The sequence below is a fragment of the Nelumbo nucifera genome, chromosome 1, assembly GCF_055504915.1.
Source record: "Nelumbo nucifera cultivar China Antique chromosome 1, China Antique-T2T, whole genome shotgun sequence".
Taxonomy (NCBI): domain Eukaryota; kingdom Viridiplantae; phylum Streptophyta; class Magnoliopsida; order Proteales; family Nelumbonaceae; genus Nelumbo; species Nelumbo nucifera.
In genome coordinates this window covers 67,626,364-67,640,243 of record NC_142649.1, presented here as the reverse complement: position 1 = coordinate 67,640,243, position 13,880 = coordinate 67,626,364, and the positions used below count along the sequence as shown (strand labels likewise).

Here is a 13,880-nt window from a genome sequence, read left to right as displayed (position 1 = left end):
TTCCTATCTAGTTCATTGTTAATCAAGAGGTGACAATGGTTTATGCCTATCCTAACATGTCGAGGTTTGGGAATCTCAACATCCCAACTCTTTATAAGTTGATGACTGATGACTTACACTATTAGGAAGAATCGTCAGTTTTAGAAAATGAGATAAAAGACAAGTGGTCCACCTTCACCATAAAGAAACCCAAGGAGAAAGTATGATACCAACCTGAAGGTGTCATTTCGAATGGAGGCAAGACTATCTCCATCTACTTTAATGACTCTCAAAAACCTCCTCAAGATGAGTTGGATGGATTGTCGTCTCTCAGCATAAGAACAAGGCTCTTCATCCCGTCATCCCCGCATCAACCAAAGAAGAAAGCACGTCGAGTACACAATGCCTCCAAGAAGAAGAAAGTGGCAAGTACACAATGCCTCCAAGAAGAAGAAAGTGGCAAAGAAGAAAGCACGTCGAGTACCACCAGCTAGTGAGGAGGAAATGCTTCAATAATCTCATCCAATTCCAATAACCCTTTGAGAATTCATGCCCAGAGAAATGTGTAACATACATGATGACAATTGATAAAGAGGAGACATCACTATCAATAAAAGAAGCTTCACCCGACGAGGATGAAGATATGGCAAGACTTCTTCAAGCACACCCTGTATGCAATGAAGAAGTAACAGAGCAACTGAAGGAAGTGCCATCCCACTTAAACCTCTCCCAAGCACTTCAACTACCACAGAACATTCACCTTGCAATTGCAAAGATCCTAATTCTCCTCGACAAGTACCAAAACAAAGTGCCAAAACGGATGACATAATTAAGGAAAAATAAGATACATTGCAAAAAGGAGAAAGTCCATCTTCAAGCAGTGACAAGAACACTCTACAAAACCAACATGCATCTACTACTATACTAACAATTCCACATTTGGTATCATCTCCTAATAACCAATCAGTACCCTGCTTTGTTACACACCAAAGTCAAGGAGAAGGGAGGGACAACTACCTTTTGAGGTAATGGCTACATCAAGCATCGCACCAATTAGGGGTGATCATTTCAGCTCAGCCGGGCCTAGAAAATCCAAGCCTGGGCCTAGGTTTTCTTTAAGGCCTGGCTTGGGCCCGGGCCTACATCAGGCCCGCAAAATTTAGGGCCGAGCTTAGGCCTAATTTTTTAGGCCCAGCCCAACCTGGATATTTATAAATAATGTATACTAGCGGGGCCCCGTGCGATGCACGGGAAAGCCAAATAGCCAATAATGTCACAAGGGATTAAGAGAAAATATAAATCTTACATCATTTTGTCTAAAGAAAAAAATAATGAAAAAACCACAAATCCGTTTAAGTCAACACTATCATATTTCAATTGAACCAAATCAATTCGAATACAACCCAAGCATTAAATTGAGAGTGTGGGCATCCAACCATACAACAGGAACACCTTCTGCATACATGCACTGGACACCTGCAAATATGCACCGGAAATATTCCCAATGTGTGGTTGAATGTTCATGCTCTTAAAGTGCTAGTACGTTTTTTTTTTGCTTTCAAGAGATCCAAGCTCATGGTGAGAAGTCAATTTCCTTGATGATGTGCAATTTCGAATAAAATTGACAAATAAAAGAAAATTGATGATGTGCAAAGTTAGTATTAAAGCAACTTAATTTGGATTATACTGTTCTATTGTACATTACAAATTGGAGACTACATACCAATTCTGGAGGGAATAAATGGTTATATTTGACCCAAAGTAGAAACTCCAACATCAAAACCACCACCTCTGCTCCTTATCAAAGTCTCTTCATCTTGTAATTTTGTATCAATTGCTCCAGATTTATATAAACTCCTCCAGTTGAAGCAAAGGTCAGCCCATAGCTATTCATCATCTTCATGGTCTTTATCAATCTAGGAAGTGCAACGGTTCTCTCAACACCTGGAAAATAATACCAAGTAGCAACAATGCATGGTTTCCCAAATGGTACCTACAAGTTAACCCATGGTTGCACCTTTAATTATCTTCTCCTCATCCTCCAATTACCTAAGCTCCAATAGGTCTATGGTTATCTTCTACTGAAAGCCAATTGCAATACATACAAACCATAAATCGTTAGAATGACAATAATGATGAAGCATCCAAACATTCTGCATATCACTCACCGCAAATCTATGCCATGAAAGAAAAATAACTGAAAACTGTAAATTACCATTAAATATCTACAAATAAATTTTATAAAGAAAATGATATAAATATAAGACTCCTGCTTCTCATAAGCTTAATTAAGGGAGCTGGTTATTGGTTTATTATAGAAATTTTTAAACCAAAACGTGCTCTATTTTGTCTTGTCCGTTTGGAACTATTATGGGCAAGTCTAGCTACCTCATGTTTCATTTTTGTTTTTCACTTTTTCTAATATATATTGTGGACAAATAAGTAAAGATAGAAATACCCAAAATAAGACATTTTCAAAAACATCCCCAAGTAATAGCACATCACATTTCTAAACAAATATAAGAAATTCCAAAAAAAAAACACTCATATTGGACCAGGTAGCTAAGAAGCTTCAGAGAAACTAATATGAATCCAATTACACAACTAAGAAAAATTAGAAACCAACAAAATACTAACCAACTTACTGAATAGTAACAACATAAAGAGGCGTTGTTCCTTTAAACTTCCAAAGACCCAACCAACTTGTTGTGTGTCTGCCATTGATGAAACTTGTATTGCATATATAGCAAAGAATTAACCATTGATTTCAAAAATTGGAGACAGGAATTCAATATTGGGTGTCCTATATAAGTTGGGTCCTTTGTCAAATTTGCAAAGGAAGCAACATATTTGATAAAAAAAAAAGCCCATCTTTGTAAGTGAAGGCATAAAATTACAAATTTTGTATTATATGAGCATGGGAAGCGCTTCTTTACCTATGGGAGCAATTTTATTGATTCACTAAAGTCCATGGAAGTAACAAATCTGGTGCAAACTACAATTGATGATTATTGTACTTATTTAACAAACATAAAGATAGGCAAACAAATAAATGTCTTAATATCCTAACCAGTGAAGCAAAATATATATATATATCCTAAAGAAATAAAGATCAAATAGCAAAGCCACATACCTGAACCACAAAAGGAAACATTGGCAAGCAAATAAGAACAATAGAAACCAAAATATACAAAACTAACTTAGTAAGCATGACAACAACACAGGAAAGAAAATAATAAAAAAATAACAACAGACAAAACTCCTGCCATAATAAAAAAGAAAATAAAAATTCATAAGTCCAATAAACACAACATCACAAAAAGGATGACACTTTAAATATAACGAAACAAACAGTGGTTTTAAAATCTAACCAAACCAAACATCGGTAGCCCTCACAACCACCACAGGATTCTGATATGACTCAGAAATTTGACACGCAGTTCACAGAGTTGCAGCAGCGTTTACACACTCGAACATCAACAAAAGAAACTAGTATTCATTCAGCAGAAAACATTAACAGTTGGTCGGTTCTTCGAGAGACTGCCAGCTCTCCCAAACACTCACAATATTCTTTACTCAAAGAAAACATACCCCCCTATCCCCCAAAGCCCCTTCTTATACTCTTCTGATAGCATAACTGACTCCCTCTATAAATGCCCAGTTGGCCTAGTTATAAATGCCCCAAAACTCTTCTTTTTTTCATAACTGACATAGCTATAAATGCTCCAAGACTCTCCTTATTCCCTCCAGCTATAATTGCCCTCATGTGATTAATTATTCAATTATTTCCCCCCCTTAACTGATTGTTGACCTTTCCTCTTCTTGGCATACGTAAGGTTAATTGGGGCCTATCATTACCCGCCGCCCAAAGTCTAACCTTGTCCTCAAGGTTAAAATGAGGAAACTGGTCTCGAAGTAAGTCAAAAAGGCTCCCAAGAATCTTCAAAATCAGGCAGGTCCTGCCAAGGAATAAGCACTTCCAACCAGTAACTCCAGGCATAGTGGATGGACGCACACCGCACACGGCAGCAGGATAATGGAGCTTTGTAACTCTTCCAGTCTCTGAATAAAATTCCTTCTTTCTTTGAAAGCCAGACCTTTTCAATCTCTTGACTGCTACCCTTGTTCCATCAGGTAAAAGCCCACTATATGTGCCCCCAGTCTTGGCATTTCCAACAAGACAGTTACCTTCACTGAAATTCTTTGTAATTGGCCTCAGTTCCTCATTGCCGAAGACTTTCCATGATGGGGTAACTAACTGGTGCAGATGTTGATGGATTAGATGCTTTGCGAGACCTTCTGCACCTCTTGCTCCTCCTGTATGCAAGCAACCAAATTACAACAGCCAAAGTTGTGCAAAGGATCATCCCACTAACAATTGCAAGGATGATAAGATACTCCTTGTGGCGGCGCAGGTGGTAGCATTTGTTCTCTATATCAAGCATACAAATGAACTCATGAGAATTGTTGCATCTCTCACCCACAAGGGTTGGCTGGCCATTAGTCACCGATGTACAGGTATTGATTAGATTAATGCCTTTGCATGATGAATTGAAGCCATTGGAGTGAAATGGTGCCCCAGGGGAGATGGACTCATTCCAATGTGTTGCATTGTCAGACCACTTCCAACTAAAACCACCTGTAGAATTGAAGCCTCTTCCTCCAACCCAGCAGCCTCTTGCTGTATTAGTGCAGAGTTTTCCAGCAAAACTTAGTTCCTTGGCTGATGTCAGTGTTGCCAAGTGCCCATTATAATCCCTACATCGGGACTCTGATTCATCCCAATAACTGGAGTTTTCTATCAGCCTAAAACACTTTCTCTTATTCGGACTGATTACCGACAGGTCTCGTAGGGGAGTAGAGAGCACCTCAAATTGGCGACGATATTCCTTAACAGTAGAAGACTGATGTAACGAGAAGAGTTGCTCTCGTAAATTACCCTCCTGAGTTGATCGAAAACGTTCAAGGAGGAGTTCCTTGAATTCTGTCCAACCACGAAAAGATCGCCTACCATCCTCCCAATAATACCAAGCCAGTGCATCACCCTCTAAACAGACCACTGCCGCCCGCAGACGTTCCGCCGGAAGCAAGCCATTAATCTCAAAATAGCGCTCTGCGCGAAAAAGCCAGCCGTCCGAATTTTCCCCATAAAAAATGGCCAACTCCAACTTCCGAGGAAATGGATCAGAAGTAAGTTCCGGCACTGACATTGAAGAAGACGTCAGGAAAGCTGCACTCTTCCCTTTGTCAACCGCACGACTCGATGTGACTAAAGGAGGAGCAATGTCAATTGCAGACAAAGGAGCTGAATAGGCCTGTTGCTGAAGCAACAAATCAAATCGTCTCACCAGATCTTGAACACCTCCTTCTAGAGATTGTACCGAGTTCTCTAGGGACGAGATCTTCGAAAGTCCAGCAGCTACCTTATTTGGATCGAGTCGCTGAAACTCAATGTGTAAGCCATCCATCTCCACACAAAATTCAGAATGCAGAGAAGTCAAGTGTTCTTCGAAACCCTCCACCTGCGATGCCACTTCCTTAACTATCACCATGGCCGAGGAAAGACGAGCTCTGATACCACTGATACGACCCAGAAATTTGACACGCAGTTCACAGACTTGCAGCAGCGTTCACACACTCGAACATCAACGAAAGAAACTAGTATTCATTCAGCAGAAAACATTAACAGTTGGTCGGTTCTTCGAGAGACCGCCGGCTCTCCCAAACACTCACAATATTCTTTACTCAAAGAAAACATAACTGACTCCCTCTATAAATGCCCAGCTGGCCTAGTTATAAATGCCCAAAAACTCTTCTTTTTTTCATAACTGACATAGCTATAAATGCTCCAAGACTCTCCTTATTCCCTCTAGCTATAATTGCCCTCATGTGATTAATTGTTCAATTATCCCCCCCCCCTAGCTGATTGTTGACCTTTCCTCTTCCTGACATACGTAAGGTTAATTGGGGCCTATCAGATTCAAACCAAACACTAACCAGCTCTGAGCAGACCAGACTTTGGTAAGCGCCTTCCACTCCCAAATAGTTGTAGAAAATCATCAAATCAAGCAAACAACTTCCACTCCCACACAAAAAATAGCCATTTTGGTCAACAATCCAATGATGCACCAAACAACAACAACAACAAATCACATAATCCACCATAGAACCTCCACTCTAACACCACAAAATAGCTACCAATCAACATTTGGATAACCTACATAACCACCACCCATAAAACATAATTGTCACCGTGCAATAAAGAGCACCACCAAAACCAACAAAGCCACTGCTAAACCCTAGCACAAACATCAAATTTATAGCATCAAAAAACACCCATGTCCGCTTGATCAATAGTTGGGCTGTGAATAAAACCCATCTTGCAAAAAATAAATAAATAAATAAGAGACAACGAACAATCAAACAAAAGATCAGTAATAAAATACTAGGAAAAAGAGCAAAATCAACATCTCCAAGCCCAATAGGATTAACCAAACTATAAGTCTCCAAACCCCATTGAACACCAGGAGAAGTCACAACCAAGACAACAGGGAATAACCTCATCATTGAAAACCTGCTAATTAAACCCTTGAGAAAAACAAAAAGGTAATTAATATCTCTAACCCTAATACGCATAAACCAAATACTATACATGCAAGCCAATCCCATCAAATCCAAGAAAAATCACAACCATAACAATAGAGATAACCTCGCTAGAGAAAAAAAAAAAGATGCAAAACCATCCAAAAAAGAAAAAAAAAATTAATAAATCGACATCTCCAAGGCAAATCCATACAAAACTAAGTAATCCTCCATTTTTGTGCAACCCTTAGCATCTCTGTCGTCAGTAAACCCTCTTTTCCTTGTAAGAAAAAACAAAACAAAATAAAGGCAAATAAGAAAACAAAAACATTCATGTACCCACCAGATGGCCAAAAATTCTTTTCAAAAAACCAATAGCTCTGCATGTCGTTTTGCCAATTTAGACAATCCTTGAATGAAGCACAACCCAGATAAGTACTCAAACCCTAAAAGAACCTTGAAAAGAAGAAATCAATATAAACGAAACACACACACACACACACACACATATATATATAGAGAGAGAGAGAGAGAGAGATCTGCCTTTCATTGGTTCTTTTGCAAATTACATGGATTAAAAAAAAAAAAAAAGAAATTGTGTTAGTGGGCCTACAATTTGCAGGTTTGATTAGGACATCAATGAAGCCTTTGTTTACTAAAAATCATGAATATCTATTACCATGCATGCTTTGGACATTGTTATTATCCTAAACTTCTTTGTGCTTTAGATAATTTTTCGGGTTATTCAAGTGCAAGAATTGAGTTGCACTTGAATAATTGAGAACAACAAAAATCACCCAAATGGAATACAAAAAATAAAAAAGAGAGCAAGAGATAATACAAAGGAATAGAACAGTCAAACTCCTCATATCCCTAGTTAATAGATTAGGGTCAGAACAATATTAGATTAGGGAGAGTAAAATATTAAAATAGAACATGAGACCACAAAACAAAGGCAAGGGAAAAGGGGAAAGAGAGAAAAAAGGAAAGAAAAAGAAGAAGGGAAAAAAGAGTAAATAAACAAACACATACCAGGAAGGAGAATTTTAGATATAGTTTGTAAATCATACTCGACTGTTTTAATTTAAAATAGCTAGACTATACACAAAATAGGAGAAATAAGTTTACTCAAGTAATAAGAAAAACAGCAAAATGTCTGAGATGCTAATAATTTCAATTTATTTCTTTGGAAATGTCAATTGCCATTTTAGGAAATGGAAATGCATGTAAAATTCCAGAAAAAAAAAAAAAAAAAACTTTGTGGGAATACCCACGAAACAATAAAAAATTACATCAGCATTAGTCCCTATAAGGAAAAATAACCAAAATATAATACAAATATCCATCAATTATTCTAAGGAGGAAAAAAAATGAAACCTTGCCAAACCAAGAAAGAGCCTTAATGTGAAAACCATTTCAAGATAATACTTGCTCTCTAAAAAATAACCTGATATACAAATAAAAACAATTCGTAAATAGAATTAAATTTCTGCATTTACTAATGCTTTTTCGTAGAGCTACTGAAAGTATATGCCATCCCACCATGGAGGTTTAAGCCTCTCAAATAACCAAGGGTGGAGGGAGGATTGGAAACTGAAAAGGAAATAAGTATCATTGATATATCAAATTCTAATTATTGAATTCTAAATACAATAACCGAAATCTAAGACATGCTATTTTTTTACAGGTTTTATCCAGTGCCTTCTAAATGGAAAGGATGCCAATTGACCAACCATCTAAATGCCAACAATTACCTAGCTTATAAATCAAACTCCCATTATGCAATTTAAGAAACACCTAAGATATGCAAATTAGAAGTAGAAAAAGACATAACTTGGACCTCACCTTCAGGTTGAGAACAAAATCCATACACTTGTTATAAGTTGGACTCTTAACTACTCTTAAATCCAACATTACTGTTCCAACAGCAAAACCAAAACCCCTATGAAACTAAAAGCATAAAAAACATAACAAATAATAAAAGTTCAAATTAAAGTGAAATATTGTAACTTCGTTCTACATCACCTTAGCAGCCTTCTTTGTAAGTACAAATCAATCCAACACCATACCATGCCATAAAAGACGTGAGGTTACCTATTTAAAAAAAAAAACATTAACAAAATTGTTTTTTATTCATATAATTAACTATGAAATATGTTTATACATCATCCAATAACTATGTTATAATGCCTATTTATAACCTCATATACCTACCACAGAATGGTGAGTAAAAATATATGATGAAAGGCTTCAAGTCTACTGTTTGCACTACAAAACCATGGTTGTTATGAATTTTCTCAAATATAAAATCCACTTTTGGTGGTACCACTAACCCAAGTCTAAAAGAAAGGATAAAAAAAGAAAAAGAGAGAAATTTACATGCATGGCCCCCATAGTTAAAAAATTTTGATCAATAGAAAAATTACTTAAATTTCCATAAGAGGAAAAAAAAAGGAAAATCACTACCTGCATGGGACCCACTAACCATCACATTCTTGATTAGCATATATAGTCAATCTGTCATGGGAATAGAATAGAAAGGGTGAAGAAATGAGCAAGTTTCTTATATGTCCATATGTAGAAATAATGTCAAAGAAGATGAAGAAGTACCAGATTATAAACTGAAGTCTAAGTATGAGAATTCCTTCAGCCTTCAATTAATCCAATTCATTTAGCCTTCAGCCTTCAATTAATCAAATCCTACAAATCCACTCCCATATTCTAGCTATGTACTCCGGCATGCATTCTTCTTCTAATCCACAACAATTACATTCCGCAAACTCGACTTCACTATACTCCCAAATTTCAGTTGAGGTCGATTGAGATTTCGGAACGGTCGTGGCCATTGGATCACATAAAACTGTAGCGGACATTGTCGTAACCCTATAAATCAGAACTGGAAATCATTAGAAGATCCCCCTTTATAGTTACCTAATAGAAGTCAAACTCATTTTGTTATGCACCAAACTTAAGAATGTTAATTTTTCCTCTCAGAGTCTTCAAAAGTTGAAAGGCCTCAATTAGAGTTTACCATTTTGAATATAGCTTCCATTTAGAATATAGCTGAAAGACCTTCTCCTGGTTGATCAGCTTCAATCGATTGGACGACTCCTTGATCCTTAAAACGTACAGAGATGCCGAGACAAAACAATCATGTACTCCTCTTATCCTCCTATCTACTTGCTATCTCTCCTTCCCCCACTCACCTTCTTTAACCTTTTTTGATTAACAGATACTATCCCACAGTTTCCACTCTGTCTATGCAAATCAACTGAAACGAAACTTCTAGACCATGTCGCTCTATTTCTCCTGAGACATGAGAAGTAAGAAGTTAAGTATTGAAGGAAGATAGGGAGGGTAGCGTTATTGAGAAGATAGAGAGATTGTGGAAGAGGTAGGGAAAAGAATGCCAGAGTGAGAGAAAGACGTAGGAAAGAGAGAACTCTCTCGTTCTATGTTCTTTTCCTCCGTTGAGACCTGGTGGTAAATGAAAGAAAAGATGGAGAGTGAGAGATGTTTTGGAAACTCAAACATTTCTCGCTTTTGATTGGTGTTCATACGAGGAATAAAAAATAAAGAAAAATAAAAAAAATAGAAAATTAGTAAGGGGGTTTCCTTCAAGGAGAGCCATGCTCACATGGCAGAACCACTTTTAATATATATATATATATGATTTAAAAATATTTGATAATTGATGTTTTATATATTAAATAGAGATTAGGAGATTAAAGATTTTAATCCTACGGTCTTAGATCTTACCAAATTCTAATTTAAAATTTAATGAAATATATAAATTACTAAACCCTAATCTTCTCGGCTCTCTCTCTCTTTCACCAATTTCACAAAACCATCGCCGCGCCCAATCTCTCTCTCTCTCTCTCACCAAAAGACGAATCTTCTAGTGATGAAGACTTCATTGATGAAGATAAATATGAAGCTTAGAGTGGTTGCAAGTTTTGGGTAAAATTGAAACCATTGTCAATATTTTATTACTTATTTATTTACATTAATTTGAACTATTTTTTCTTAGTTTGCTAATATCTTTTTTATTTCAGTTTTTATTTGTCGGAGTTGAATGGAAGATGGAGCCCCTTATAGAGATGTTTAGAGTTGTTTTGTGGATATTACGTGACAATGGATGGTTAATTTTTGATAGATATTATAAGTTCTAGGTTGATTTTTTGTTGATAGAAGAATTGGTTTGTTAAAATTATCATTTTTAGCATACTAATGACCAATTGAAACTTATAAATTGCAAGGTATAATTGTTTAGCTTCTTTTATGTTAGAAGCTTTTATCTTGATATTAAGTTTAAAGTTTCTTACAGGTTACTATAGTCTCCATGACAATAAGTGAAAAAAATACAATTGTTTATTTTTGGAACTAAAATTCAATAATTAGGCCCAAAATCTTGGCTCGGGCCCGGGCATAGCCTAAGCCCATTGTTATTAAGGCAAAGCCCGACCTGACTCGGCCCATGATCACCCCTAGCACCAATATCAAGGAGTGACATTCAAGTTCTCAAGAAGGATCTTGTGCTTCCAATCTCCACAACATCTAAGTCGTTCGTCTCTAAACCACTATTAAAGGGATTTGTCAGAGCTTTGTCAACCAGTAAAATAGGGCAACAATAAGAAGGGTGATTGACCCCAACACCGAAAAACTCTTCAAGAAGGTAGGGTACGAAGAGGATGAAAATCACCAAATAGGAGACCTTGAGTCAGTCCTTGCAACTGGACAAGCCTACGGCCTAACAAAGACACAAAGAACTTTACAAAGTGGAGGCTCCCAGATTCCTTAGCAAAATGTTGGCTTAGAATACCATTAGAATCCACCAACTTGAATTTCACGAAGGCATCATCTAACCACATCACTATAAAAGTGATTGACAAGAAAAAGAAGCATAGAAAATGAAGTTTAGTCTTTGACCGACTAGGAAAACCGAGAAAAAGGCAATCAATGTTTGATAGGTTTAGAGGATAAGATGTTGCTCCAGTGTCATCTACTCAAGTACAAAGGACTTCAGCATTCTCCCACATTGGGCCTAAGGGTGCCAATATGAGGAGAAAATGCCAGCAACAAAGCCAAAGCCTACAATGCACCATTGATACAAAGGAAAAGTTAGAGCCTTGGAGTGTTGTTCCTTCTTGAATGAAGAGGGTGGCAAACTTGGAAGTTTCCTCTAATGAGACCTTGGCAGTTAGACAATAGACTATTGTCACCATGTCTCCATCATCTTCTCAATCAAAGTTTAACTTTCTACCAGAATAAAGCATGAAAGAGCAAAGTGAATGGATAATTGAGGATGAAGACATCGTCTTAGTTAATCACATCACCATTGAGGAGGAGGATGAAGATCTGTCAAACTCTTCGTTAGATGAAAAACTTTTGTTTGCTCCACCTATCTTTGAAGAGGGAGGCCAAGCAACAATTTATGATTTGAAGTAACTGAACCTTGGCACTTCAGTGCACTCCTAAGTCTATAAAAAGAGGCCAAGTACTACAAATTACTTTAAGAGCACAAAGACATATTTGCTTGGACATACAAGGAAATGCTTGGGTTAGACCCAAACATTGTTGTCCACCACCAGTCAAGCTAGTACAACATCAATTTTGGCCTGAATTAATTCCACAAATTGAAGTAGAAGTCAACAAACTCATAAAAGTTAGTTTCATTCGAGAGGTGAATTATCCAACTTGGATTGTAAACATTGTCCCTGTGAGGAAAAAGAATTGTTAAATACGGTTTTTGTTGACTTTCAAGACCTAAATCGAGCATGCCCAAAGGATGACTTTCCCTTGCCTATTACCGAGCTCATGGTAGATGTAACTACAGGGCATGAGGCATTATCCTTCATGGAATATTCATCTAGATACAATAAAATTCACATGGCACCTAAGGATGAAGAACTCACAACCTTTTGAGCACCAAAGGGGATCTACTATTATAAAGTGATGCCTTTTGGGCTTAAGAATGATGGTGCTACATACCAACGTGCGATGCAACGGATCTTTGATGACATTCTTCACAAGAAGGTCGAGTGTTATGTCAATGACTTGGTTGTCAAGTCTAAGAAAAGAGAAGACCACTTCAATGACTTACGTAGAATCTTCAATAGGTTAAGAAGATATCAATTAAAGATGAATCCTCTCAAGTGTGCATTTGGAGTCACCTTGGGCAAGTTCTTCGGGTTCATTCTTCGCCATCAAGGGATTGAAGTTGATTAATCAAAGATTGATGTCATTTATAATATATCAAAAACACAGAACTTACAAGAGTTGAAGAGTCTTCAAGGATGACTAGTTTACATTTGGCGATTCATCTCCAACCTTGTAGGACGTTGTCAATCATTCAACAAGCTGATGAAGAAGGATGTCCCATTTGAGTGGGATGAAACCTACAAAAATTCCTTAAAAACATAAAGCAATACCTCCTCAAAACCCTAATACTTGTCACACCAATTCCCGAGAAGCCATTCATCCTGTACATCGCAACACAGAAGTAGTCATTGGGAGATTTATTGGCACAAGTCAATGAAGAAGGGAAAGAGAATGCACTCCACTACCTTAGTCAAACACTAATAGGAGTCGAGTTGAACTATTCACCCATGGAGAAGACTTGTATTGCTTTCATCTTTGCCGTGAATAAGCTATGGCACTATATGTTAGGACATACTATTCACCTCATCTCAAGGGCAGACCCCTTCAAGTACATCATGATGTGACCTGTACTATTAGGGAGACTAGCTAAGTGGGCTCCTCCTCCTATTAGAATTTGACATCATCTACGTCCCGCAAAAAACTATAAAAGGATAGGCACTAAGAGACTTCCTTGCAGATCACCCTATTTCGATAGATTGGGAACTCTCCAAAGACCTTCCTGATGAAGAGGTTTGTTACATAGACATCTTACCAACATGGATGATGTTCTCAATGGAGCAGCAAGCAAAGATGGTGCAGGTGCCAACGTTGTATTTTTCTCACAGCAAAGAGAATTCTTCCCCGTCATTTATCTTAACTGAGCCTCTCTCCAACAGATGCCCTTGCTAATCTAGCTGCAGTCTTGGTACTCATGGGTGTATGTATGTACCACGTCATTTGTTTTAAAAGGCTTGAACCCTAGTCATTACATTATTATGTACATATTTTAAAGAAAATGTAAGTCAAAAGGATTGAACCCTAGTCATTTGTTTTAAAAATTAAGAAGCTTACCATCCATCCACCATATTTAAGTATATTAAAAGTTGTAAAATATATTATATATAGTATTTATATGACCCGTAGTATATGTATGTATGTACCATGTCATCACGGTTTGA

At 37.2% G+C, this 13,880-nt stretch overlaps 1 protein-coding gene across 5 annotated transcripts; it reads right to left on the bottom strand.

Moving 5' to 3' along the window:
- Positions 1-291: 291 nt before the first annotated feature.
- On the bottom strand, positions 292-10,087 carry LOC148803372 (uncharacterized). 5 transcript variants are annotated; one of them, XR_016084381.1, is made up of 5 exons: positions 9,593-10,087; positions 9,172-9,444; positions 9,028-9,078; positions 1,703-8,655; positions 292-469 (listed from the first exon to the last, which is right to left on the bottom strand). XR_016084381.1 is itself a non-coding variant. In XM_088901860.1 (4 exons), the coding sequence occupies exon 4, from the start codon at positions 5,529-5,531 to the stop codon at positions 4,203-4,205; it is 1,329 nt and encodes a 442-aa protein (XP_088757986.1). In that variant the 5' UTR covers positions 5,532-8,655; positions 9,028-9,078; positions 9,172-9,444; positions 9,593-10,087; the 3' UTR covers positions 1,635-4,202. The 5 variants fall into 5 exon arrangements, 2 of the variants coding, with proteins under 2 accessions (XP_088757986.1, XP_088757988.1); XR_016084383.1 differs by lacking the exon at positions 292-469 and having other exon boundaries at positions 1,635-1,895; positions 1,977-8,655; XR_016084384.1 differs by lacking the exon at positions 292-469 and having other exon boundaries at positions 1,635-2,060; positions 8,587-8,655; positions 9,593-10,083.
- Between the last annotated feature and the right edge of the window lie 3,793 nt (positions 10,088-13,880).